Genomic DNA, 26,177 nt, shown 5'->3' with positions numbered 1-26,177 from the left:
TTATAATATTCCACGACTGGGGAGCTATCTTTTTATTAATGTAGCTTAATTTTGTAACAGCTTTCAGCAGCTGTTAAGTAGTCAACCTTAACCTGTAGTTCATCTTTACAGGTCAATTGCCATGCTGGACAACTAACTTGCTGCACTAGTTGAGTTGCTTTTATGGACCTCAGAGCAGAACTTAGGATCAACCCCACTGAACTAGATCAAGATAATTTTGAATAATGCTTCTGCCACTCGGTGTAATAACTACCCAGCCACCTACAAATGTTATGCATCTATAAATCTGTATTAGTTTTCTAGGGCTGCCATAACAAAATAACACAGACTGGGTGGCTTAAACAACAGAAATCTATTTTCTCATAGCTCTGGAGGCTAACTCCAAGATCAAGATATCAGCAGGTCTGGTTTCTGGAAAGGAAATCTAAGACCAGAGTCTGGCACTCTGCTAGATAATCCTTTAAGGAGGACCGTAAAAAATCCAATTACCTTCTCGCATTATGCTGAGATCAGTCACTTTGGAGAGGAGATTTTGACTAAATGTGGGAGAGTGTTGAAGAGAAAGATCATTCTGGAAACTGGGGCATTTCTAAGTTGAGTAAAAAGAGAAGGACTCTACTAGGGTGTTTCCACAGTCAGAGTGCGTGACTTTGGACATGAAGGTGCTGAATCAGGGGGCTGCTGAGCAGTGAGCTGTCTGGAAATTGGAGGAGAAAGAGCTAGAAGGTTATCAAAAGGTAAATTCAGTTACTTCCCAATTTTACTTAGGACATGAGTAGCAGCAACTGAAATTGAGACACTGACAATTACCCTGAGTGCCCATAGCATAGATTAGCCATGCCTGTCTTCACTTCTTTGGTCTGCAATTAGCCAGGTGGGCAGTGACCACTTGGCATTTTGCCCAGGGACTTGAAGACCCATGTTTTATAGACATGATGAATGGAAAGCAATTGCTATGCTTTCTCACTCATACCCTCTTTAAAAAACATAAACACAAATATAAATAATAAAAAAGTATATGGGGATGTGCTATTAGAGCAACTACACATAAATACTAAAGAATTAAGTAGGTAGCAATAGTTAAACAAACACCTGTTTGTAATTAGCTCAGTTACTAACTGATCCTTAACTGTTCCTTCTTAGATTAAATCCTTAATTTAAGAGGCAAAAGCCTACTCTCCAGGTGGATTTACAATTCTAATGCCTGAAGCTTTAGGGTAACATGATGTTATTAACCCCTCTAGCCAGGTGTTTGTTTTTCCTTCTTGCTGGTTTGAGCAAGTACTCAAAAGATGGGGAAGAGTGGCTAGAGGGTCTGCAAAGGACATCTGATGCTTGAATCTCCTTTCCCACAACCAAACGCCTATTTCAAACCAATAAAACTGGCACATGGGAGTTCATCTTTGCAAGAGCTGCCTCCTCCCCAAGGAAGTTCTCTTGTCTTCAATTTCCTCAAGGAAGAAATTGTCAAGGGAGAAGAGAAGTACCATTTTTCGTTTCCTGCTCTAATTTGTACTGCCTTAGCCAACATTATGTGGTTAGTATGTGCTGACATGATACCTGGGTGGGGAGAGAGCTGTGTGACCCTCTCTCCCCACTTTTTTTTTCTTTTGCCCCATTAATAGATGATTTTTAGCCAATTTACCAACTGACACCAAGCCTTGCCTCTGGTCTCTCATCAAAACCTTAGCAGAGTTTTACATAAACTGAAATTTACATTCAACCGTCACCATAGCAACCATCACACAGAATTAAATACAATTTTTCCCCCCTCTGATATCATCTACTTTTTTTTAAGAGCTGTTTTTCTTTTCAGTTGCTAATCTGGGCTATTCAGAAGATAACCATTAAAAATCTATTTTGAAAAACTGCATTTAAACAGATTGTAACGAGGTTTTCAAAACAGGCATTTGAAATGGTTTCTAGACATTTAGCACCATACACTTTCTCCCTCAGTTGGTGGCTGTACATTGCTGAAGTCTCAAGGATTCGCCTCTGCACTGGAAATTGTTAAAATCAAAACAAGGCTTCGCTCATAATTGTGACAACCATCCCTTGAAAGGTGCCCCTAGATAATGACCCTGAGCTAGGGCAGAAAATTCTGCTAATTTCAAAATGGATTTACATCATGTTTAAAAAAAAAACTTTTTTTAATAAAACATTTCGGTTTGACTATTCAATGTGAAATTGGCAAATCTCCTGAAATTTTCAGGATTCACCTGTTGACTGAAGAGGAGATATTCAATTGTGAATGTGGCTCAAGGCCATGTGGAAATATGCAAAGGTAATGGAGAGTAAACTAGAGATAAAAGGATGAAATATCCCCACCCAAGAGGTCTACTTTTTTCTTATTCTAGAGTAAAATGCCACAAGAGCCCTGAGTATTTGCAGCTGTTGGAAATATATTTCAGATTTAGAAAAAGGTAAGAAAAGATCTTTCTAAATTTTACTAAGACCAAAAAAAAAAAAAAAATCTACGTATGACCCTAAACCCAGTAACAAATTAATGTGCACCTATCTCGTTACTCCATCTCATTCCCTTGCTACTTACAGTCCCAGAAATTGGCAATTCAGTTGTACTGAAAATTGAGACAACAAAATTAAGTCATTTTTCATAAGCCAAATAATTTGATCTTGTTTATTTAAAGCCAAACTATAATGTGATACTCCAATCGTTCATCAAATATTTATTGAGCACTAGATGCTAACATATGCTGAGAGCTACATCTCACAAAGATGAGTGAGACTTCATCCAAGACTTCAAGAGCTTTACTCTTCTAATTCCATCGTATGGCAGATGTTTTACACCAAAATGTCACAGAAATCTTAATGTATTTTCTCTGAATGAATACTAAATGTTGTATCTGTATACAGGAGGTGATGCCCATCCCATGGCTGTGCCCATGACCTCAGTATGGACAGCAGAAACTAGTCCAATGGCTCACTTTTACTGCTAAGACCTAGTAGACCTCACCAGAGGACATTCATTTTGAGATTTCTGAAAACGTTGCGACTTGCTCCCAGTGCAGCTCTGCCACGCAGGAGATGTGGCTGAATCCTACCCTAAATGATAAAGAAGCCTCCCCCAAACACTTCTAACAGTCGGGCATTGCGGAAAGCAAGACAGCTCATAAAGGTTCTCAGTCATTCTTTTCCATTCAAGAGCATTGGCATAGCTGGTTAGGCAACATGAGCAGGAGGTGGGGGTATTTCCAAATAATGGTCAAAATACCTTATATGCCTAAAAGTGAGAAATATTACATATTACGTGAGATATGTGGGAAAAGTGCAAGACCAGGAATGGGATGCTGGTTTCATTCACATCAAGTGCCTGCTCCAGTGGATGGGGATGGATGTCTAGACCACTGAGTGAGACCAATGCTGAGGCCAATACCAGATCAGTGAGAAAAGATGGCTTGATTTATTAAGTCTGATCTATGAGCAGGCAGGCTGCACTGTACAATATGTCCCACTGTATAAGACCATGGGAGGGGAGCCTGGGCCGTGCTGGAGGAGGAATGAGGAGATACATGCCACTGAGTTACCTAGGAAAGAGTAGGGAAATAATCAAAAAGAAGCTCCCAATGCATTCAAAGACCAATGAACCTGTGTCAGCAATCTTAAGAAAAAAGTTGAGGCACAATTGGCAGAATTTAAGACAGAATGGGTACCTGCCAAATAGCTGGAAAAGATAAGAGCCAACCGAACACATTCCATATTAGAAAAAAATGTACCAAGAAGGGTTAGAAAATGGAAAGCCTAAATATAAGCACAGGAATCAGAGACCAGAACATCTGAGATGACACCCTCTGACAGATATGCCATGTTGCCAATTAACCAGACAGGCTGAGGATAAAGTTCAAATCCTTTTCTAACAGTTGAAGAGCCTAACCAACATATGCATTGCAACCAACACAGGAGTTCCTGGCTTTTGTTTTTGCTTTTTTTAAAGGTAAGTAGGAAGATTGCAATCTCCCCCAACACAGTCTCCTGGTAATGAAGCAGACGTGTGGCTTTTGTGGTCAAAGGAAGCAAAGAATGTCATTTTGAGTATCTTAAGGCTGTAGACTTACTGCTTTTGAAAAATATAAATAAATAGATCCACAAAAGCCACAAAATTCAGCTTGTGAGTTATATATGTCTTGATTTTTTTCAGAGTTTCTTATGACTGGTGTCGAATCTAAAATGGTCCCAGCGTGGTTTTCGGGTGGTCATTCAGTGGTTATCAAACTCAAGATGCACAAAGCTATCACTGGTGTGAATTAAGCAAAGAGAGAGCACCCCCAAGTCTCCCCTTTCTGTTTAGGTCTATGCAGATGGGAGGAGCAGAGGCAGCCAGGTTGTGGTTTGGCAAGAAGGGATGCTGACCATCCGTACCTGCCTGCAGCCCCAGGGACCACTTCCAAAGCTATACTGACAGCAAACTATGGGCCTCACACACCCAGCGATGGGAATAACTGTATCTCTTCCTCACCCTTGTTGCAGAGGGAACTGTCTGTCATACCTGACATGCTTTCTGGGGATGAAAAGTTTATTGAGCATTTACTACGTGCCAGGCTCTGAGCTAGATACTGGGACCATCCAGCTGGATTCATTTTGTTTTGCAGCTTTCTTTCTATCTTAGCTCATGGACAGCTGTCCTCTAATTGGTCTTCTTGCTTCAATCATAAAGGATCACAGTCTTTGGATCATAAAGATCCAAACATAATAGTAACTCCAGAGCAAAGAGAAAAGGTCAACAATAGGAGAAGGCCTAATATGTTCACCATGAAAAAGGACAGAAAAGCGACAAGAATGAGTCTCCAAAACTGGCTCTCTAAATCTCCATGTCTAAGGGAGGACATCTTAGAATCCAAGAGGAATCATTCAGGTTACGTCACCAAAAAGTTAATAAACATGAAATTCATTTCCTCCAGGTAAGAAGGTTAACAAGAAGCTTCCAAGTTTGTTTTTTAAGAATGGAGTTGCAGGCCTATGATGAAAAAAGAGAAGTTGGGAAGGTTTGTCTACATCTCTGACCTTTTGAGGCTGATCTCACAAAGGACCAAAACGCCCTAAGAGAGAATATAAAGCAGGATAGAGAATGGGGCTTAGGGTACAGGGAAGGGTGCCTGAGCAGCTGGGGTCTAGAGGCCCCACCTATGTACACATTAACCCCAAGAGCTCCATGTGTACCTGTTTAATACATTGGGGGTACACATAGGTTTTGTTCAGAGGACAAAAGGTTTCTGCTGCTAACAACAACAACAACAAAATCTAAGAAATACTCCAATAAAGTTGCAGAATTCAGCAGGGGACAGATGGTAGAGAGCTTTGAACTGTCAGATCAAGAAGTCTGGACTTTATCCTACGATCAATGGTTCCCCATTTGGGTTTTAGAAAAATCATTCTGGTAGGTTGGTGGAGGATGGGCTGGAGAGGTATGAGATGGAAACAAGAAGACCAATTAAAAGACAGCTGTCTATGAGCTCAGATGAAAAGCAAACTGCACAATAAAATGTACACAATAATCTACTTTCTAAAGAAAGTCCACATGTGTATAAATTCACACACAAAAAATCAATTAATTGAAAAAATCAAGTTACAGAATAATATGTATACAATGATTCTATTTATAGAGAAAAAATGTCTGTGTGTATTTTATAAATTCATAAAGATGGTCTGGAAAGACACACCAAACTGTTTATGGTAGTTACCTCTAAGAGAATGAGGATTTGGGGAAACAGACAAATATTTTCATTTTTTCCTGTACAGATTTCTGATGGTTAAAATTTTTTTATATAACAAACATGCATTACCTTTATAATTTTTGAGACTTCTAAAACTTAAAAAAAAGGATTACCATAAAGTAAAAAGATATAGTTTCTGTGACAAGAAATGATCAGGGCTTAAAAGCAAACCAGTAGTCATGAGGATAGAAAGCGGGGAGCAAACCCAGCAGACAGATGCTGATCAAAGAGCAGATATGAGCCCAGGGGAAGGAGGTGGCTGTGGGAAAGTGAGGGGCGATGTGTTTCCATTTATCTTCTCAGTTACATTTGCTGATAGCCCTGAGAGGTGGGCATTTCCACCTCATTTTACAGATAACGAAATGGAGTCTCGGAGTATTTTGCCCCTTAACCCAGAATTGGATACCAAAGCCAGGACTAGAACCCTGGCCCTCCTGACTCCACGTCTTAGACTTAACTGCCTTGGCCAACTGATTTCCTTCCTATCCAGGGCCCTCTTAACTGACTTTTCTGTGCTCAAGTTCTGATCCCATGAGGCAGTAGGGAATAAGGGAGCTAGTTCTGACAACACAGGCTGGGACAGGGGGGAGACTGGCAAGGCCGAGATGTGTTCCCATCCTCCCTGTTGGGTAGCAAGTCCCATACGCTGAAACTGGCCTGTAACAGAGGAATGCCCACATGCCAGCTTAGCTCATGAGGATTCTTGAAGGCAGAGCCTATGTTTTCTACAGAATCTGTAACGCCTCTACAGCATCTATTACAGTACCAAGGCCTCACTAAATTCACTGAGTGGGTGTTTGATAAATACATATTAATGGGAGGGCAGCAGGATCACCTGAAGCAAATATGAAACTGCATTTGATTCCTTATTTAGATCATGAGTGTTCTGAAAGCATTTTTTTTTTCTGAACAATTCAGGATGTAGGTAGTCAATGCACATTTGTGACAGATAATGACTGTGACCCTACTAGAGAGTAATTTAATCACTCTGTCGAAGCTGCTTTAGCTGCAAAGTAACTATCATATATGTGCTCCAAGACTTCAGCCAAGCAGCCAACCAACCTTACAGCATTTACTAAGATCTCTGGGTGACCACACTGTGCTAGGCATAGTGGAGAATCCCATGGAATAATACATGGGCCCTATTCCTAAGGAATTTAAACTCTAGCTGGGGAACCCAACTGAAATTCAAGAAACGATTAGATAAATGAGTGTTACCTGTGGACGTCCTGCAAATGAGTTCCAAAGGAGTCCAGAGAGAGGAGAAACCACGCATACCACAATCTAAAGAAGACGGACGTGGGCAGTGGGGTAAAGGATAGTATCAGACAAAAACTAGGGCTTTCCCCAGCCTCTTAGGAGCATAATGGCATTTCATAATATCCATAAAAGCACCCGTAACTCTCAGTTTATTCACCCTCCTACTGAGCGGCTGCTTTGCCAGAACTCTTTAATGCCTTGACCACCCTCTGTTATGTTTATGTGCAGATTTAGGAACAGATAACCCCACCCCACCCCGTGACATGCCATTGCATTTCCCCTGTTTATTCAATAGGCAACACTGGGTCTCTGCTCCTTCCAGGCAACCATCATTCCCCACCCACACCGGAGATGAGGCCTTGCACAAACACACCCCCTGAGCTCTCCAGAGCATATACCACTGATAGTAAAGGGGGGCTGGTGATAAGAATCAAAGGGTAAGAATAAGATGTCAGAGGAGCTTAGCACTTGCTGTTATCTCAATAGAATACATGAGCTTATATAAATTGACTGGAATATTTCATCAGAAAATCTGTATGTAACATGGGTTCCATTTCTCGTTTAAGTAGGGTCTGTATACATTTAGCTCTACACCCAACTGACACTGGAGAAAAGGCTGCCTTAAAAACAGGGCCCTGACCCTACTGCCGCTTTTCAGCTCAGGCCCATTATCACCTCTCCCCTAAAGGATACAAGAGGCTCGTGCTCAGTCTCCAGCCTCCAGCGCTGGCCACACAGCCACCAGACTGAACTTACTGAAAAGCAATCCTGATCACGTCAGACTCGACTTTCAGCTCTTCAAGGTCTCCCCACGGCCTTCAGAGCAAAGTTTAAGCTGTTCAGAGAATTATGAGGCTTTTCAGGATCCGGTCTCCCCTCCAGCTTTCCTTAGAAAGCTCTAGACCAGTGGTTCTCAAACTTGAATGCCCATCAGAATCATACTGCGTACTTGTAAAACAATGCATATTCCCAGTCCATTCCACACAGACATTCTGGTTCCTTAGGTAAGAGGTAGGGCCCAGGAACATAAATATCTACCAAAACTGTGAGGTTCAAACATATGGGGAACATGAATATTTATAAAAATATGAGTTTCAAAATATTTGGCTCCGCATCAAAACCAAAAATATATGGTTCTCACACAGGTGTTTTGAAGATCACATTTTGAGAACACCTGAGAAAGACACTGTAAAAATGGAACTGGAAACAAACATTTTTTGAGAAGCCATTGAATGTAGTGGTTAAGTCTAGGGGCTTGGAAGCAAACATGAAGTTTCCACATGCCACTGGGAAAGTAACTTAATGTTTCTGTGTCTCATCTGTGAAAGGGAGATAATAATAGTATCTATATTATAGGTTAAGTTTCAATGAGATAATCATTGTAAAATGATCAGCACAGCAGTTAGCACTGCAAACGCTGTACAACTGGTGGAAGCTGTAGGAAAAGAGTGAAAAGCAACATCGTCCAGGTTTTTAATCTACAGTGTCTCTGGGCTGGAAGGAATTTGAGGGATTCCTTCTTCAGCATCGTTGGCAGATGTTTGCATAAACATCTTTATCTGGGGGTTTGAGGTGGCCACATGCTCAATAGGGATCAGCAAGGTAGCACGACTGCTCTAGGGTGCAGTCTTTAGTCTAAGGCTTCTGATGACGGGGCTTCTGGCCACCACCTCCTAAGGTAGCCTGCTCCATTGCTTGGCCATTCCAGGTGTTGACATTCTTCCTTAAATCTAGTAGAATTCTGCTTTTCGGTTACCACTGCCCATGAATCCTAACCTGACCTTTGAAGCATCATCAGATAACACCATTCTTATTTCCACATACCAGTCCTTCAAATGTTTGAAGGTAATCTTCTTGCCTCTCCTTGATATTTTCTTCTTTAGGAAGACAGTCAAGTGTAGTGGATGAAACTCTGAGTTCAGAATTCAAGGCCTGGGCTTCTGTCTCTACCCAGCTGTGTATCCTTGGGCAAGTCATTTGACAATACTGAGCCTCAGTTTCACTCTAGCCCCAATTCTATGATTAAATACCCCTTGGTTCGTTCCTCTGTTCCTCAGGCACAGGCATGTTTCCAGATCCCTCACTGCGGCAACTGTCTTTTGCATTGCTTGACAAGAACAGAATATCAGACCCTCTTCAGGAAAATTCTGCATCCCTCCACTCTCACCAAGTGGCTTGAGTGGAAGCTGCCAAGGTTTTGGAAATCCCACCCCCCAGGTTATCAACATGGGCCAGTCATAGTCCTCCAACCCCAATGGCCTACAGTTAGGCACCTGACCCAAGTTCAATTAGTTAGCTCTTACCCTGGGATTTTTAAATTTTGGACCAGAGAGAACAAGTATCGATTCCTCTTTGGAGTTAGAACTGGAAGGAGTAAGGAGTGGCAGCTCCTATGGGTTGTAATACTCCTTCTTGGAGATAACTCATCAGGGAATGATGCCACTTTGTGGACAGACATAGAAGGAGAGGTGGAGAGGTAACCCTGGAGTTCAAGTCCTTGATTCCACGTTATCTCTGAGGACCAACTACATTCCTACCTTTCCCATAGTTTAATTAATTTCTCTTTGGCCCAGGCTGGGGTTCTCTCCCTACAAACAAAAAAGTCCAGAGTAATACACTCACCTTTCTAAGCAGGCTCCAAAAAGAGAGAGCTCGGGCTTATGTGCCTCCCCACCCCTACAACCTAACTTTCCACTCCTCCACCTTCTGCCAATAGCTACTCCAGATGGGTAGCTACAGTCTGTGTGTAAAACAAGAAGGGCTATCATTTCTGCCAATATGGCTATTGTTTAGAAGGGCAGCTCAAGACTGCATCTTAGAGCAGTTGTGCCACCCTGCTAAGTCATATTGAGCATGTGGTCACCTCAAACCCCCAGCTCTGTTTCATGTAAACCATGGAAGCCAGGACTTTCCCTCTGCCATGTTATAATTCTATAGCTCAGTTTGTTTTGTTTGGGTGGGGGATGAAGTTTGAGACCTAATTACAAATAAACACCTAGCCTTGTTAAATGTTATATGTTGGATTGGAGCCAGTGTTCCTGCCTGTCAAGATTGTTTTGACTCAAGATCCCATCGTTAACGGCAAAGCTTCCCAACTGGTCTACCAAATGGGATGGGTGACAGATGTTCCAAGATACTCATTCCCTCAGTTCTCTGCTTGGTGAAACAAAGGTTGGGAGCTGAACCCATGTTAGTGGCTTCCAACTCTGGCAGCCTTGTCATTTTCTGAGTCCTCCTATTTCAACTCTCCATAGTTATGGTACCATAGGAAAGCTAAACTTTTCATAACGTAAAAGCATTTACTAACAAGATGCACATTTACAAAATTGGTCTCCACTTAAACATCTCTGCTTGCTTCATGTCACATATTTATTGCTTATTCTCTCCTAGATTTAGAATTTATCCACAATAAACTATAAATGCAATGTGATCTGGTTATATAGGGTAATTCTAGATTTTGCAAAAGAGTCATCATTTTATAAAGCTGACGAAAGTGACATGGAAAACTGTTTGAATCACAAGTCAAGTCACTGTCCATTGGAAAGGTGACCAACTGGACGGGATACAGTCCACAGAGATGCTGCCCAATAATCAAAAGCAAATGATAGGACTACATAATGATCGAGAGGCGGCCTTGAAAACTGTAAAAGTCAAACGGGCTGTGAATCTTATTTCAATACAACTGTTTTTGTGAAAAGTCAAATGCGAACTAAGGAATGTTATTTTGTGCTGGCATAAAACTGTGTCAGAAAACTGTACTCAATTCCTCTTCCATAAAAGCCAACAAGAGTTGATTCAGTCTCTGTGTGGCTTAAGACTTAGTATAGAGCTGAAATTATAATAAAACCTGTGTTAATATGATCAAATAAATTTATTTTCTTAACTTTTAGAGTTACTTTTCAAAATAAAGTCCCAATAAAAAAATTTTTGTAATATTTACTGTAAAATTTTGGTCCCTGCTTAAGTGTATCCACTTTAATCTGACCTTTTCCTAGGATCAGTTGTCTTTGGATTACGAGGGCCTTCTAAACCTGCATTGTTGCCATTGTTCCACCTTTCATCCATTGCTCCTTGCCCTGTCCACCTCAGAAACACAGAAAAGCCCTGCTCCTCTGCTTTTCCATGTGAAAGGCCTTCAAAACTCCATAGACAGTTTCCATGGTTCCAGTGAAACTTCCTTATAACAGATTTATTTCCTTCAACTGTTTATCTGACAGAATTTGAAATTACCCCATTCACTACAATCAGTCATTTGACAACTTATGGAGGGCCTACTATGTGTGAAGCATTGTTCTAGGCACTGGGAATACAGTAGTGAACAAAATCCCCACTTTCCTGAGGCTTACATTCTATTCAGGGGACAATAAACAAAATAATTGAATGGATGGATGAGTGGATAGATAGATGGATGGATGGATGGATGGATGGATGGATGGATGGATGGATGGATGGATGGATATCTGTATGTGCTTCCCATTGACATATAGAACACCTCTCAGGTAAACTGACTTGTAAGCGTAGAGGAGGAGCCTCTTCTAGGACACCAATACTTCTGTTCATAAATCCTCATGTGGCATTTACTATTTTTGGAGGTGACAGTGCTCTGTTGACCATGCTTAGCTTGCCTTCAACTAAAACCACCAGATCTTACAAGTGCAACTCTTAAATATATATCCCTTCATCCTGCTCTTGTACAACTGCTCAATTATTTTCTTGAACCCTGAGCAGAATTTTATATTGATTCTTATTAATTTTCAACTTATCTTTAGCCTGTCCTTCCAACCAACTCACATTTAGGTGAACTAGAATGTAAAACTTCCAAATTGTGGGAACATAGTAATATATACACCTCAATATCACTGCCATATAGAAACTTAAGGGAACAATCAAAATGTTCATTTTAAAATTAAGTAAAACTACGTAAAATCTTAGACAGTCCTAATCACTACTCTGAGAAAATGACAGTCCTGCCTGAAAGCCGTGGTTAACTTGGGCAATACGTTACCATTAGATAAACAGGTGCATAATACTTGCCATAACCACAAGCCTTGCCTTTTCTTCTTTTTTCCAAGACGGATGCTCAGGAAACTCGTGCTTTCCTTAATGGATGATAATGAGGAACTATCAAAGGGGCCCTCAGGAAATCACAAGTCCCCTTTATTATTCATAGGGAGCTCCCTGACTTCTGCTTCATAATGCTGGACACTCCTGGCATCAAGCAATTAACAGGACAACAGGCTGTTTAGTGGCCATCTACCTCCAGGACACATAAACTCTGCAAGAGCAGGACTTGAATACGACTTTTTCATCAGGTCTTCCCAGGGCCTTGCAGAGTGCCACCCCCATGGCAGGCACTCCATAAGCTCAATAAATATTTGTTGAATATAAACATAAATTAACAGTCTCATCTCTGCCACTAACTGTGTAACACTGGGCAATTCCTCCACCCCTCTGAGTCCTACTTTGTTCATTTTAAACTAGAGAGACTGTGCCAGATGAGCCCAGAGTTTCCTTTTCTAATGTTAATATTCTATATTTCCATCTGGTTGACTCAGTGGCTCCCTGTATCTCTTTTCCCATTAGAGACTGTAAAGCTAGATTGTTTCCAGAGTATAGGCAAGTTTTAATCGAATGAACACCCTGGACCATGGAAGGGATTGTTATTAAAAATAACATTTAGGCTACCCAATTACTGTATGATTATTTCAGCATTACATTTTTCCTGAAAAACTTCTAACATGAAAATGCTTTATAATCACAGTTGGAGACCTTCTCTAGCAAGAAACCAAGGCTTTGGGAGATGATATTCAGAAAGTTTTGGAAAATTAAAAGGGGGATCTGTTTCAGAACAATAACAGTTGACTCTGTAAGCAGATAGGTTAGAGGGTCCCTGGAAAGAGAAACAAAAATTACTTTCTTGATTTAAGAGAAGCCATTTTGGCCTAAGCCATTTTGTGATCTAAGCCTGGCCACAATGCTTGCCCTTGAACAGGTCTCAGTAATTGATAATCTTTTTTTTTTCTGGCCGGCTGTGTGGCTTACAGGATCTTAGTTCCGCAACCAGTGATTGAACCCGAGGCCGCAGCAGTGAAAGTGGGACCACTGGACCACCAGGGAATTCCCAGTAATCTACATCTTAAGGGAACAAACAAATGCAGAAACAGAGAGAAGGCAGTCAAACAATAGTGCAGTGATAAAGCAGAGTCCTAGTTCCTCCTCAAGGGATATACATAATAATATATCTTTGAGTTCTACAGGAACTAAGGCCCCCACCCAGGTGGAGGATGGAATGATGAAGTTGACCTTCCCGACTTCAATCAACTAAAGCTTGGACTCTGTCCACCTCTGCCCCAATTCTATGCTTAATTCTCGTCTGCTCCAGCCCCTTCATGAATATGCATATACCCTTAGCTTAAAACTTCCCCAATTTTGCCGTTCAGGAAGACACTGCTTCAGGAAAGCGCCCGGAGTTCTCCTTACTTGCTGCAAGTAATAATCAGTCCTTCTCTCGATCTTTGGCTAGGTTGTGTCTTCTAGCTCAACACCCACCAAGAGGTGAACCCAGTTTTCTTTTCAGGTTACAACTCCACTTGTGATGCTAAATGCCATATCCTGCAACAGAAATGTTTTCCCACATTTTACACGCTCAAAAAAAAAAAAAAAGAGTCAACAGCTAACGCTAATATTCTCCTATCTGCTAGTTTTGATGAATGTCTATCCCACTGCAAGCCTTAACAATAGCTACAGCCTCAAACATTAGCTGTATACGTAAAAGAAGACTTATTTTCGTCCAATTTAAAAGTAGAGCATTTTCATTTCATCATCAGTCTCCCCTCTATTTCCTGTGTTATCAGATGTTAGAGAGTGAGCCAACAATCTGCTGTGAAACTGGCGACTTGGCAGATAAAATATGCACATTCAACCAGTATTCTTTTAAATTAAAGGCTAGTATGGGTCTAACCTTGTAAGAGTGATAAGGAAGATACACATATGCAGAAGATACAAACCCAGGAAAAAAACCTACCAAGGAATTCCCAAAACCACTAAGCCAATTCTAGAGGTCTCCTCTGATCATTTCAGATTTCTTCACTTTAATGTTCTCCTTCAGAAGGACACATCCAATTTAATTTCTGCTACTAATGATCCACATGCACCCCATGGAGTTAACCATTCAAATTATTAACTAGCCTCTGTAATAGCATACCTGGTTCTTTTCTGGGATGGGTTGTCATATCTGGCACATTTTTAAGTATGAACAGAGCAAAAAAGGTGCACTTGATAGACCCTGTCTTGCTCTGAATCAGTCAGTTTCTGTTTAGACGCATCCTGACTACGTGACCACAAGACAAACCTGCTCCATGGTGACAGCTGATGATCCAAAAGGCACCAGCAGCACAGGCTCCCTAAGGATACTCATGGGAAGGATATCTTTTTCTCCAACTAGGACATTCAAAATGGGCTCAAGAGTAAGGAAAGTGGACAACAATCCATGGTTGCACCCACCCATCCAGTCATCCATCCATCCACCATGTACTGGGCACAAAACACTTGTCAGTGGAAACCAGCATTTTCTTTAAAAACATAAACACAGTGAAAATAAAGTAGTCTCCAAATGCTTTTTCCCCTACAGAAAAGGCAAGTTTATCAATTATTGATTTTGTTCGTTTTTCTGTGTCGTGGAAAACCAACTTACCACTGTTTACATCTACATTTTACCAAACTGGCTAAATTAGGAAGTTTTCTGCCCAGCAGTCTATATGACAAGGCTACCATGGTTTCAGTAACTTCTCCAGTGAGCAGATAAAGAGTCATTTACAGCATAAATCATCCTATTTCTTCAGCCAACTCAGACACACTCTCAGTCATGTGAATGGCAGTGGAAACTAAATTGAAAAGCTGTCAAAACATCCTGCAAAAATAGGGAAATTAACAGACCCATTCTGTCATGCATATTTGCTCCCATTTCCGTTGTCCCCATTATCTTCCTATGAGCCCACATTCATATATCTGCATGTACACCATAATAAACTATATATATATAAAATGTTAAATACATGCATTCTTTCATTCCCACACAGATAATGGCATATTGTTATGTCCTCCTAAGACTGAACTTGGGCTAATGTCCATAAACAGAAAGCTATTATTATGTCATTTCAGGTTCTGTTTAAAATTCTGTTGCAAAGGATAACTTTTTAGCTGAAAAATTCCCATTACCTTGATGGGATTTTGAAAAATATCAGATTGAGAACCAGCAATGAAATGTAAGATATTTAAAATCACACATGGTTGGAATCATGGAATTTCATGGCTGCAAAGGTCTGAGATGTCAACTTGTGCTCCTCCCAGCATTTTAATGAAGATAAGAATAGGTCCAGGGTGGCCAGGTGACTTGCCCAAGGTGGCACAGCCTGTTAGTGTCAGAGTCTGTGAAATACACCCACATTCTCTTACTTCTTGTAATAAAGACTGTAGTAACCTAAGAAGACATCAATCTAAATTCCACAAGAGTCAAATTCCATTTGACAAGAGTAAGAATATGACTCAAGGATAAGTAGCTGTTCCCTCTTTTCAGGCATAGCCCACACGGAGTGAGTGATGGTACAGACATTACAGCAATAACACAAACCAACGTCACTTCCCCTTACCCAGAAAATCAATCTAATGAAGCTGAGAAAAAGGCCAAGGAGTTTGTACAACTCCTTGTTCCTTGTGGAACTTAACCCGAAGCTCAAACTACTTGGATTAGCTTGTGTAAGCCCAACTCCTTCCTCTAGATCCATAAAATCCCCATGACCCCATCAGTTTTCTCTTCTAAAATCCCTGAGAACAAAAATTAACATTGTAGAAAAATTAAAACACTGGAGAAATGTCTAAAACAAAAAGTTCAAAATGTCCACCATCCACCCAAAGGCAACCACTATCAACAATTTCTTGTGTATCCTTCCAGGAAAAGAATTCATAAACCAGTATAAAAAATATATATATACACATATACACCAGCATAAATATAAATAAATATATATAAATGCTGCTATATACATACTTTTAAATTTTAGATAGATAGGTAGGTAGATAGATAGAAGCACCCTGGTTTGATTCTGCCTTCACATAGGTTGCCAGGAGCTCAGTCTCACTAGTTCAGATGATAAACTGGTTATTCCAAGGACAGAAACCCTGTTGTTAATCAAAGGTAATTTTGTCTTACCTGGCACTGTATTTCTGGAGCCTGGGAACATAGCTAAACAGCTAACGAAATATAGAAAGAGACAAAGAAAGGGGAGGAATGAGGAATAAAAGCAAGAAAGAGGAGATCAGAGAGGAAAGGAAAGAAAAAGATGAAGAGCTATTCCCTACAGACCAGCACCTGGCAGATACTCATTCAATACTTTCTGAATGACTAAGTGAATAAATGAATATTTATTTCAGGACAGGCATTTTTTAAAACACATATGACATTTAATGTATTAAACTTTTAACAGATACGGCCCCAATTCTCTGAGAAGTAAGCATCCTTCTCGATCTATACTGTCCAATGTTGTAGCCACTGGCCACACGTGGCTATTGAACATTTAAAATGTATGCTCTATGTGTAAAATACACACTAGATTTCAAAGACTTAGTATGAGGAAAAGGATATAAAATATTTCATTAATAATTTTACATTGATTATATGTTAAAATTTTACATATATTGGGTTAAGTAAACCAGATTATTAATTCACCTGTTTCATTTTATTTTATTTTTTTTACTGCAGCTACTAGAAAACTTTAAATTTCACATGTGGCTCACATTATACATTTTTTGGAAGTGCTGGTCTAGAACATAGATGCTATTATAGCAGTGACTAGATCTGTCTTCCCTGCTCTATTCCAGCACCCAGCACAGGGCCTTGAGAATGGAAGGCTCACTGTGATATCTAGATAAGGCAGTAGCAGGTCTTGAACAACAAGGCAAGAGGCCCTTCCCCCAATCCCAGCTCTAATGGAAAAGCAGCTGTGTGAACCTGCCAGGCCTTGTCTTCCTCATCTTTAAAATGGTGATGATAATAATAATGTCTGCCTTATAGGAAAATAGCATGGACCAAATGAGATAGTGTTTGCAAAAGGGCTTTGAAGGGGTAAAACAGATGTCAGGTTGCTCCTAAGTTCTAGTATCCTCCTCTAGCATAGTCCCAGAAGTGAGATGCAGAAACTACAGAAACAGCAGCGTAAGAAACTAACCGATAAAATTCCTATATCTGATATTTCCATTCCAGCTGTGTTAGAAAGTTTAGACAAAAACAGGTGCAAACTTGAGATTCTCACACTAGTGGAAACTTCAGCATTCATCACTCCCTTTTCACTGCATCTCACCAACCACAGTTGACAAGGTGACTTGCAGATATTTTCCTTGAGGGACCACAGAAAGTCTAACAACTGGGAGCAGAAGGCTGCCTCTGGATGGCTGACGAGGTTCACAGCTTTGTGGGAGATTCATAATCCTAGGGGACTCGGAGGCCTCAGGGGAAAAGTTCTGTGGGCACAAAAATCTATCATGGGCATTAGTCCTCGTTAAGTGTTTCAGGTGTAGCTAGGAGAAAGTATCTTGTTCTACAAGGCGGTCAGGGTACCTGGCAAGGGATCTCCAAAGGACCCTTGGACATGCTGTAGCTTTCAGTGACACTGGGACAGATTTTACCATCCCAGCTGGGCATCTTCCTCTCCAAATCAAAGATTATCTCAAAAGGAAGATTGTACGAAGAAAGTATTTTTCTGCAAGGGGCATTTAAGGAGCCTTACGTGTGGACTAACCCACAGCAGAGACAGAGCAGACCCAACAACCCAAGGCCACAAGGCAGGAGGACAGCAGAACAAAAATAGTCAATTTCAAGAGGCCCAAGTTCAGATTCTCCCCTCAGTCTCTGCAAGACACCACAGAAGCCCAGAAGCCATCAATGACTTACCACTGCCGAGGTCGCCACACCAAAGAGAGCAAGGAGGGCATGGTGACTTCCCCTTTGCTGGGAAGGTCTGTCACTCTTCCCCTCTCTCAGACCTGCTGCCTGTGACGTGGAAGTGAGCTGTGACATGGCCAAGCCCTGAGCCCCTGGGAACACTGCCCCGTGACCTGCCCTGTGACAGCCCACAAGGCCTGAGTTGCTGCCAGCTCCTCTAACCGGAAAACCAAGGGACAGGGCAGCAGGCATGGAGCACAGCTTCCAGAACATGGCTGCAGAGCATAAACCACAATGGAGGCTTTTTAAAATTCATATTCCCCAAACCAACCGCTGAGATTCTGGTTCAGTACGTCTAGGGTGGGGCTGAGGCACCTGCATTTTAAACAAAGTGCAGGGGCAGTGCCAATGCCCAGTCTGACTTGGGAACCTGTGGTCTAGAGAACTCAGGGAAGCTTCATTGTCCTTAATCCTTTCTCTTTCACAGGCTTTCTTCATGCTTCTTGTCCCCACGTGGAAGAGGAGGGTGTGGGGAAGAGGCTTAGATGTAAGCAAGGCAAAGCAGAGAAGGAGTCTGAAGGCCTTACGTTCCAATGTGAGTTATTCCCAGTCCTCATGCAAGTCATTTAACCTTTCTGAACCTCAGTTTTCTCATCTGTGAAGTGGGGGTAAAACCATCTACCCACTCAGGGTTGTGAGGGGAATAAACACCCATGAAGTGCCCAGTGCATGACACAGGGTAACTGTCAGAGCATTCACCTTAGTATTAGCTCTTTCCATTAGGGGAAGGAGGGGTGCAGGGCAGTTCCCCATACGAGTATCTTTGCAAGAGAAAATGTAAATAACTGACTTAGGCATAAAGGGAAAGCAAAATAATTAAATAAACTGCAACAACAAAAAAACCACAGTAAGGGGCCATAAATTCAGGTTACATGGGGAGGGTGGGGAGATGCACAGAGCAGGTGTGCAACACCATCTCTGGGAGCTCTACAGACATTGGCTGGGAGGAAATCAACAGAGATTCACAAAGATTTAGGCACAAAGCTGTGCGAAGATTTACTGCAACATTATTTTTTTAAAATTAGAAATAGCCTACAGGCATTTTTTCATTTTCCATTTTTTTTAACATTATGATAAACATGTATTACAGTTGACCTTTGAACAACATGGGTTTAACTGCGCTGGCAAGTCATACACAGATTTTTTTCAGTAAAAATGATCAACTACATGATCCCCAGTTGGCTGAATCTGCGAATGCAGAACCGCGGATACCGAGGGCCTGTGTGGGACTTGAGCATCCGTAGATTTTGGTGTCCTGCTTGGGTCCTGGCACCAATCCCCTGCCAATACCAAGGGATGACTCGAAGATTTTTGCCTGCACAGGTGGGGGCAGGGGAGTCGGCGCCTCTAACCCACATGTGGTTCAAGGGTCAACAATGCTTTATTTCAGAAAAAAAACATTCCTTTTTAAAACTGGGTGAAGATTTTGGAATCTGTTAGACTAGCTAAAAGCACCTGTATCCCAACTGTTTTCCTTTTAAACTCCAGTTTAACATTCAGATTAGAACATTAATATCAAGAAAGGAAGGCCTCTAAATTTTCCCCATGTAAACAAAAGGCAAAATACATTATAATTGTGGGTACCATCAACACTTCTGAAGCACAAGGGGCATGAGGAAGGATTGGGGGTGCATAAAGAGAAAACACATAAAGAAGCAGACAAGATCTCCAATGTAATCCCGAAAAATACTAGAAGAATTGGGTTCACTGCTTCCCTTCGCCCTCAACACAACAAACATACACACACGCATGCGTGGACACACAAAATTATGAGAACTTTTGAAATAAAACTCAGCGTTACCCACCAAGTCCTCTCCCGCACAGATCAACAGAATCTATTTTTATATTCCAGTGAGATTTGCAGCAAAGAATAGAGCACCAGTAAAAAGAGGAAATAATTTCTGTGCTGTACCTGGGTTTTTCTCACTTCCTTATTTTAAAATAATCATCTAACAAGTCCAAAAAATTCAGAACAATAGTACAGTCTTCTATGCACTGGGTATATATCCCTGCAGACATTTTGGAGCTAAACTGAACCACTTAAAAGGTTCTGGGTAATTTGCCATCTATTTAGAAAACTTATAATGACATATTACAGCGCTGGGGGGCTGGAAGAAACCTTCCAAATCATCTGGTCCAACCCCATCATTTTATAGATGAAGATCTTGGAAAATAAACTGGCTGCTCCAACACACTGAAGACTCTTAATTAAAATGTTTGCTCAATTTTAAGGTGGCTGACAAATTTGGAGAGAGGGGATGGGAAATAAAATAAAACCTCCAAAACATTTTTTAGTGGCATAGTAATTATGATCAATGGTCCTATTAAATGAAGAAGCAGTGAGGATCGTGACGGAAGTATACCCCCACTCCAATGTCAGGACCACTTACATCTGGAAAACTGAGAGGTATAAAGCTGTCAGAGCTAACACATTGAATCTATGTGTTGGGGACCAGGAAGAAAACTCAGGAGCCCTACTCTGAAGTCTACTGGCCTAAGCATCAAACGCTGGTCTAATTTTATACTTAAACACTGGTCCAGGAGTCACCCTCATGTGATGGTGCCTTCATTTCCAGAAAAAGTAGAGATTTGAGAAAATGGTCCAGGCATAACAGAGATACATGACAATTGACCTGACAAAGGAAGGGTGGCTTAGACCTTAGCTCAGTTTTCAGTGGACCCCTGACCAGCAGCACCAGCATCATCTGGACGCTTGTTAGAAATGCAGAATCTTGGGTCCTAACCAGACCTATGGAGGCAGAATCTGCATATTGACAAGAATCTCAGGTCCTCCTGCCCACATTAAAGTTTGATAAGTATTGATACTTATTTAGATAACACAGCAGCAAGAGAAAGTGTAATTAACTGCCTGTAACCACATTCAATCCAAGTTTCTGGAATAATTACCTCCATCACCAGCTCTACTTTCTAAAGCTTTTGATCTTTAAGCCTTATTTTAAATTTTAAATGGTCTAAAATTTAGGCTAGGGCTTCCCTGGTGCCGCAGTGGTTGAGAGTCCGCCTGCCGATGCAGGGGACACAGGTTCGTGCCCCAGTCCAGGAAGATCTCACATGCCACGGAGTGGCTGGGCCCGTGAGCCATCCATGGCCGCTGAGCCTGCACGTCCAGAGCCTGTGCTCCGCAACGGGAGAGGCCACAACAGTGAGAGGCCCGCGTACCGCAAAATATATAAATAAAATTTATCCTAAATTTTACATGGTCTCAATGAATATCTTATTAAATAGTAATATTTGTTGACAAAAATTCAATTAATTATCAACTTAAGAAGACAAAAAGGGAATTTTATCTGAGCCATACTGAGGATTATATCCCAGGAAGCAGATTCTCAGAAAACTCTGAGAACTGTTCTGCCTGTTAGAAGTCGAAGGCACAGTCATACACATTTCTGAAACAAAGGATCACACATCAACATGACATACTGATACTTTACATAAAGTTCACCAAGGATAAATGGTCCAGGTAGGCACATACAAAGCAAGCAGCAAGTCACCGTGACCCCCTACAGGGCTGGGAAAGAACACCATTCTTTTAAGAAGTTACACTGCTAGTGTCAGAAGAAAGAAAAAAAATTGATCTTTATGGTTGAGCAAGCACTCCCATCTTTGAGGAGCTCTGGTTAATGTGTAATGCGAATGCACATTGCACATTAGGGAGGGAGGGAGGAGGTCCAAACAAACACAAAGAGAGAATTTTATGTTTAATTTTTTCTTATCCTGCCTTAAAATATAAATTTTATTTCATCATGTTTTCTCACAAACTGTCTTAAAATTGAGAAAAAAAAACACAAATGTTCTGGGTACATTACTATTTTCAAGGGTTACATAGATTATGAATTGAAGTCTTTTTTCCTGCTATTGTCTGCTGGGGTCATAGTAGAAACATGACCAATATTTCTTCAGTTGGGAGTTAGAAACCCTAGGGAGATCTGGTGAAGGAGGAAGACTGAATTGAGAATAGAAATGTTTTCCTAGCAGAAAAAAGAGAAGCTTCAGGTAAGGGAATTTTACGATCAAAAGGTTGGGAAGGTCACATGGTCCAATCATGGTTCCAAAGCTGAATTCCTTTTACACCACACATGCAGTCTCTGCTTGCACACTCCCAGTGATGTGGAACTCATCACCTCCAAAGGCTACCCATCCCATCTTTGCATGCTCTAATTGTTAGAAAGATGCCTGAAATTTGTCTCCCTGTAGCTTTCAATAGCCCCACAATCAGTAACCCCACAATTACTGTCCCTACCATTAGCTCATTCCCATTATCAATTTTCCATTACATTTCCCAGTGGAATTTTTTTAACAGAGAAAGTCAAAGAAACAAGTTTCATGTATTTATTTCTCATAGGACTGGAGCAGCTTGTATAGTGGGGTGTATGAAATTTTTATTTTTTGCTTTTATTTTGAAGTGTCTTAAGAAAACCTCATGTGTACAAGAGGGATATTAAAATGAATAATCACAAGTTGTAGAGACTGTAACCAAGGACATAATCATATCAGAAGCCTAGTGTAGGGATAATACTGTCCTTAAACACTGTTTTAGCCCTAAACTTCCTGGGAGTCAAAGCAGCTATGAAATAGGGCAAGAAGATGGTGCTTCAAAAATGTCTGAGACTCTCTGGCCTAGGGGACTCTAGGTTATCAGCCGTGGAAGGTGTCTTAGATCAAGTCTAATCCCACCTCATATAGAGAATGAAACTGAAATTCAAAGAGGCTACATAAATTGCCTAATCTTGGGCACCTAGTAAGCAGCAGAGCCAGGCGATAGAGTGTCGCTACTCATTTTTGCTACAACGCCAGACCTTGAGTCTTGGGTTTGTTAAGAAAGCTTGTTCAGCACAAAAATCAGAGATAATAGCACCACATTACTGGGCCAACAGGACACTCCCAAAGCAAACCCAAGCCATCCTGGCACACACAGAGACCTCTAATCCCCAAATTCGCAAGTCTAATACCAGATAAGAAAATGATGTTGGAGGCATAAGCCATCCTTCCTCCTACTCTTTTTCCTATAATTCCACTTGTCCCTACATATCCATTGATTCTGAACTACAGAGATTTTCCACTAAGCAGCTTATTTTAATCTCCCATGAAAATAATCTCTTTCTGATGAAAGGTTATTTGCTCTCAAAACAGAAACACCACTGTGAAACACTTCATTCCTTCTGAAACACTTGAAGCTAAAGTCTCATAGCACACGGAGCCAGAGTCATTAGTGAAGAGTAAAATATTATAAGCGATCAACTTACCTAGGCATCTGAACATTGGACTCATCCAAACAATATTCAAAGAATTCCTTTTACCATCTATTTTTAAAAATAATACCACTGTAGTATTTTAAAGAACAATCTGGTAGCGCACACGGCATGAGATGCCAGTACAGTGACAATACATCCATGGTACTCTGAATGACTGGCAGGTGGGTCACAGCAGCCTGCCCACCAGATCACAAGCTCATCCTAAGCAGTGACAGAAGCTCATCCTCAGAAACAATTAGTTGCATCTCGCTTCTCTGTAAGTTTCAGCAGAACCCTCAAAGCAATGAAGGGCAATCATGCAAATATGAATTATGTGCTTTTTCTATCCTCGTGTCCTTCCGAAGTAAAGATAAGCAATCCCTGGAAAAATTACTAATCCAGGTCCCAGGTATTTCAGATGAGACACCTTCTATGCTCACACTAGTCATTTATATTACAAAATGACCTGGGATATTACTATGTTAGGTGACCTGGTCATATTTATTGGTTTAGAGCAGGCATTCCTGGGATAAAAGCATCTAGGGAGCTAAGAATTTGTAAATTCTTGATTCAGTTCATTAAATGAGACAGGGGCAGATGAGCCAAATTAATACCCAAGTCAAACCAGGGATAACTGAGCATAGTTACATCGCCTCATAATTTTCCAGGCTTCTTTGCTGGTATCAGGTATATAAGAGCTCAAAGGCAAGAGAATAGAAGATAAACACATAGCCTGCTCATAGCCCACAGTGAGGCAAAAATAGAAAACAAGAAGAGGAAGAAAAGCCGTGACATGCATCCATCCCAGAGCACGTCTTCCGTTACTGCTAATCAGAGCATATGTCACACTTCCTGGGGCCACTGAAGTCATTAGCCCCACCAGAGAGGATCGGAATTTTCCCACTTTAAAAGGAGGAACAGGGCAAAAGACAGAAACTAGGCTGGCAGGAAATAGAGAAGGGAGGTATTTCTCTATAAACATGTTATCCAAAAGCGACATCTTTTCAACCAAAATCTTCAGGTGACCTGATGATAAAATGGAAATGGCTTGCAAGCAGGAAGGCTGGCAGTTGTATTCCTCACACCTCACCAAACTAAGTCTCAGCCTCCCACCCCCACTGCCCTCTAGGCTGGAACCTGTATCCAATGTCTCCCAAGGTGTAGAAAATTCTAGAAGGAGGGCTAGCTTATCCTAACACAAAACCCATGGGAAAGTGTCATCTTTCTTCCCTGCGGTCAAGGAGACCTACTCTATCCTTATCCCATCCCAGAAATAGGCTGCTCTAAACCAGTAAGTATGACTGGGGCTCTTAGCATAGTGAGGTCCAGGTTCAGCTTGTAATAGGAATGACTAGTGTTAACACGACAATGTCTCCCCTGAAATGTCTAGGACTTGGATGGGTCTTTCTTTCCAGGGCTTGCATTTCTGTACTGCAGGAGAGACTCTTACCTTCAGAAATGGCCTTCCTCACAGCTGCCACGTAAGTCTCAGGCTCATCATCACAGGTGAGCTCCTGCCAGTGTGCCCAGTCTGGAAAGAAGTCCAGGAACTCCTCGCTGTCCTGCACCCCGCAGAGCAGGCGCACCACGCGGTGTGGAGGATGGAAGGCTCTCTGCAGCAGGGGCAGCAGGGCCGGCTGGCAGAAGCACTGCACGAGCTCCGCAGACAGCAGCACCACGATGCAGCGTGTGCGGAGAAAGAAGCTCAGGTCTTCGGCTGAGAAGGAGGTCTTGGGGCCCAGCCTGTAAGTCAGCATCTTCTGGCTATGGACATGCCGACTGGACAGGAAAAGGTCCTGGAGGTACTGGCACCATTCCTCGGCATCCGAGCTATAAATGATGAGGATGTCGCATCCTACAAGCATCCCTAAGCAAGAAGGAGGCACAGAAGCATGTTAACACGCCTGCTCCTACTAGGGCTTCCCATGACCTGCAAGATATACCATCCAGACGAGGAGCCTGGCACCTGCAATCTTTCACTGTCTGCCTCCAGCCTACCTGTCTAACTTCTTTCTCACTTCCAGTCTGTGTTCCAACCATTCCAGACTCCCTGCTTTTGCCCAAACATACCATGCCATTTCAGATCTTTGCATAAGCTATTGCTTCTGCTGGCATGCTCTTCTCCCCACAGCTGATGCAGTATAGGATGATGATGATGAAGATGATGATAGCAACTGCAACACTTATATAGAGCTTACTATGTTCCAGACACTCGTCCAACCTTATTGCCTCCCAAACTCGTTTTATCATCACAGCAACTTTCTAAGGTAGGTACTACTATTAGCCTGATTTTGAAGATGAGAAAATTGAGGTATGGCAGGTTAAGTAATTTATCCAAGAGCCCCAGTGGCAGAGTCAGAATTTGAACTCAGGCAGTTTGATCCCAGAACCTAGCTCTTTCCCAAATACAGTGGTTACAAGCACAGGTCTGGAATCAGGCAGCCAGACTTAGCATCTTGGCTCTCTTTAAGTATTAGCTGTGCAACCTTGGGCAAGTTGCTTAAATTTTCTAAACCTCATTTATTCATCTGTAAATGGAAACATAGAGGCAATATTTATCAGTGTTTTGTGAAAATTAAATTAGATATTTCATGTAAAGTACTAAGCATAGTGCTTGACGTGTAGTAAACCCTCAATGATTGGTAGCTGCTGTCATTATCCTCACATTAATATAAACAATGCATTAATGTAAAAGTAACCATGGTTGAATTAACATGTTGACCTACACAATACCATTTATAAGGTGCTTCTCGCCATATATGGTCTGTCACATAGACTTTCTTCTTCCTCTAATAAAGCACAAGTGCCAGAAACAGAGTCCAAAGCCTCAGAGAAGTGCTGAATTAAAAAGGTCTTTTGGGGATCACTTGGCCCAAACTCCTCATTTACAGATAAAAGAAATACTTCATCTGGGAAGATAAAGGAATTTGCTTAAATTCA

The 26,177-nt window shown here is 41.4% G+C and overlaps 1 protein-coding gene across 3 annotated transcripts in view; it reads right to left on the bottom strand.

The window, feature by feature from the left end:
- PIK3AP1 (phosphoinositide-3-kinase adaptor protein 1) overlaps positions 1–26,177 on the bottom strand; it is a 114,767-nt gene that overhangs the window by 81,668 nt on the left and 6,922 nt on the right. For 2 of the 3 annotated variants that reach the window (XM_060285912.1, XM_030865205.2), the window contains exon 2: positions 24,688–25,104. In XM_060285912.1, coding sequence (XP_060141895.1) covers positions 24,688–25,102 — 415 coding nt within the window. In that variant the 5' untranslated portion in view covers positions 25,103–25,104. Of the gene's footprint in view, positions 1–17,934; positions 18,044–24,687; positions 25,105–26,177 lie in introns of those variants that run through there. The other variant, XM_060285913.1, reaches the window with a different exon arrangement.

Source organism: Globicephala melas, chromosome 16 (assembly GCF_963455315.2).
Source record: "Globicephala melas chromosome 16, mGloMel1.2, whole genome shotgun sequence".
Taxonomy (NCBI): Eukaryota; Metazoa; Chordata; class Mammalia; order Artiodactyla; family Delphinidae; genus Globicephala; species Globicephala melas.
The sequence above is the reverse complement of the archived record's forward strand: the minus strand, read 5'-3'. Positions and strand labels throughout refer to the sequence as shown.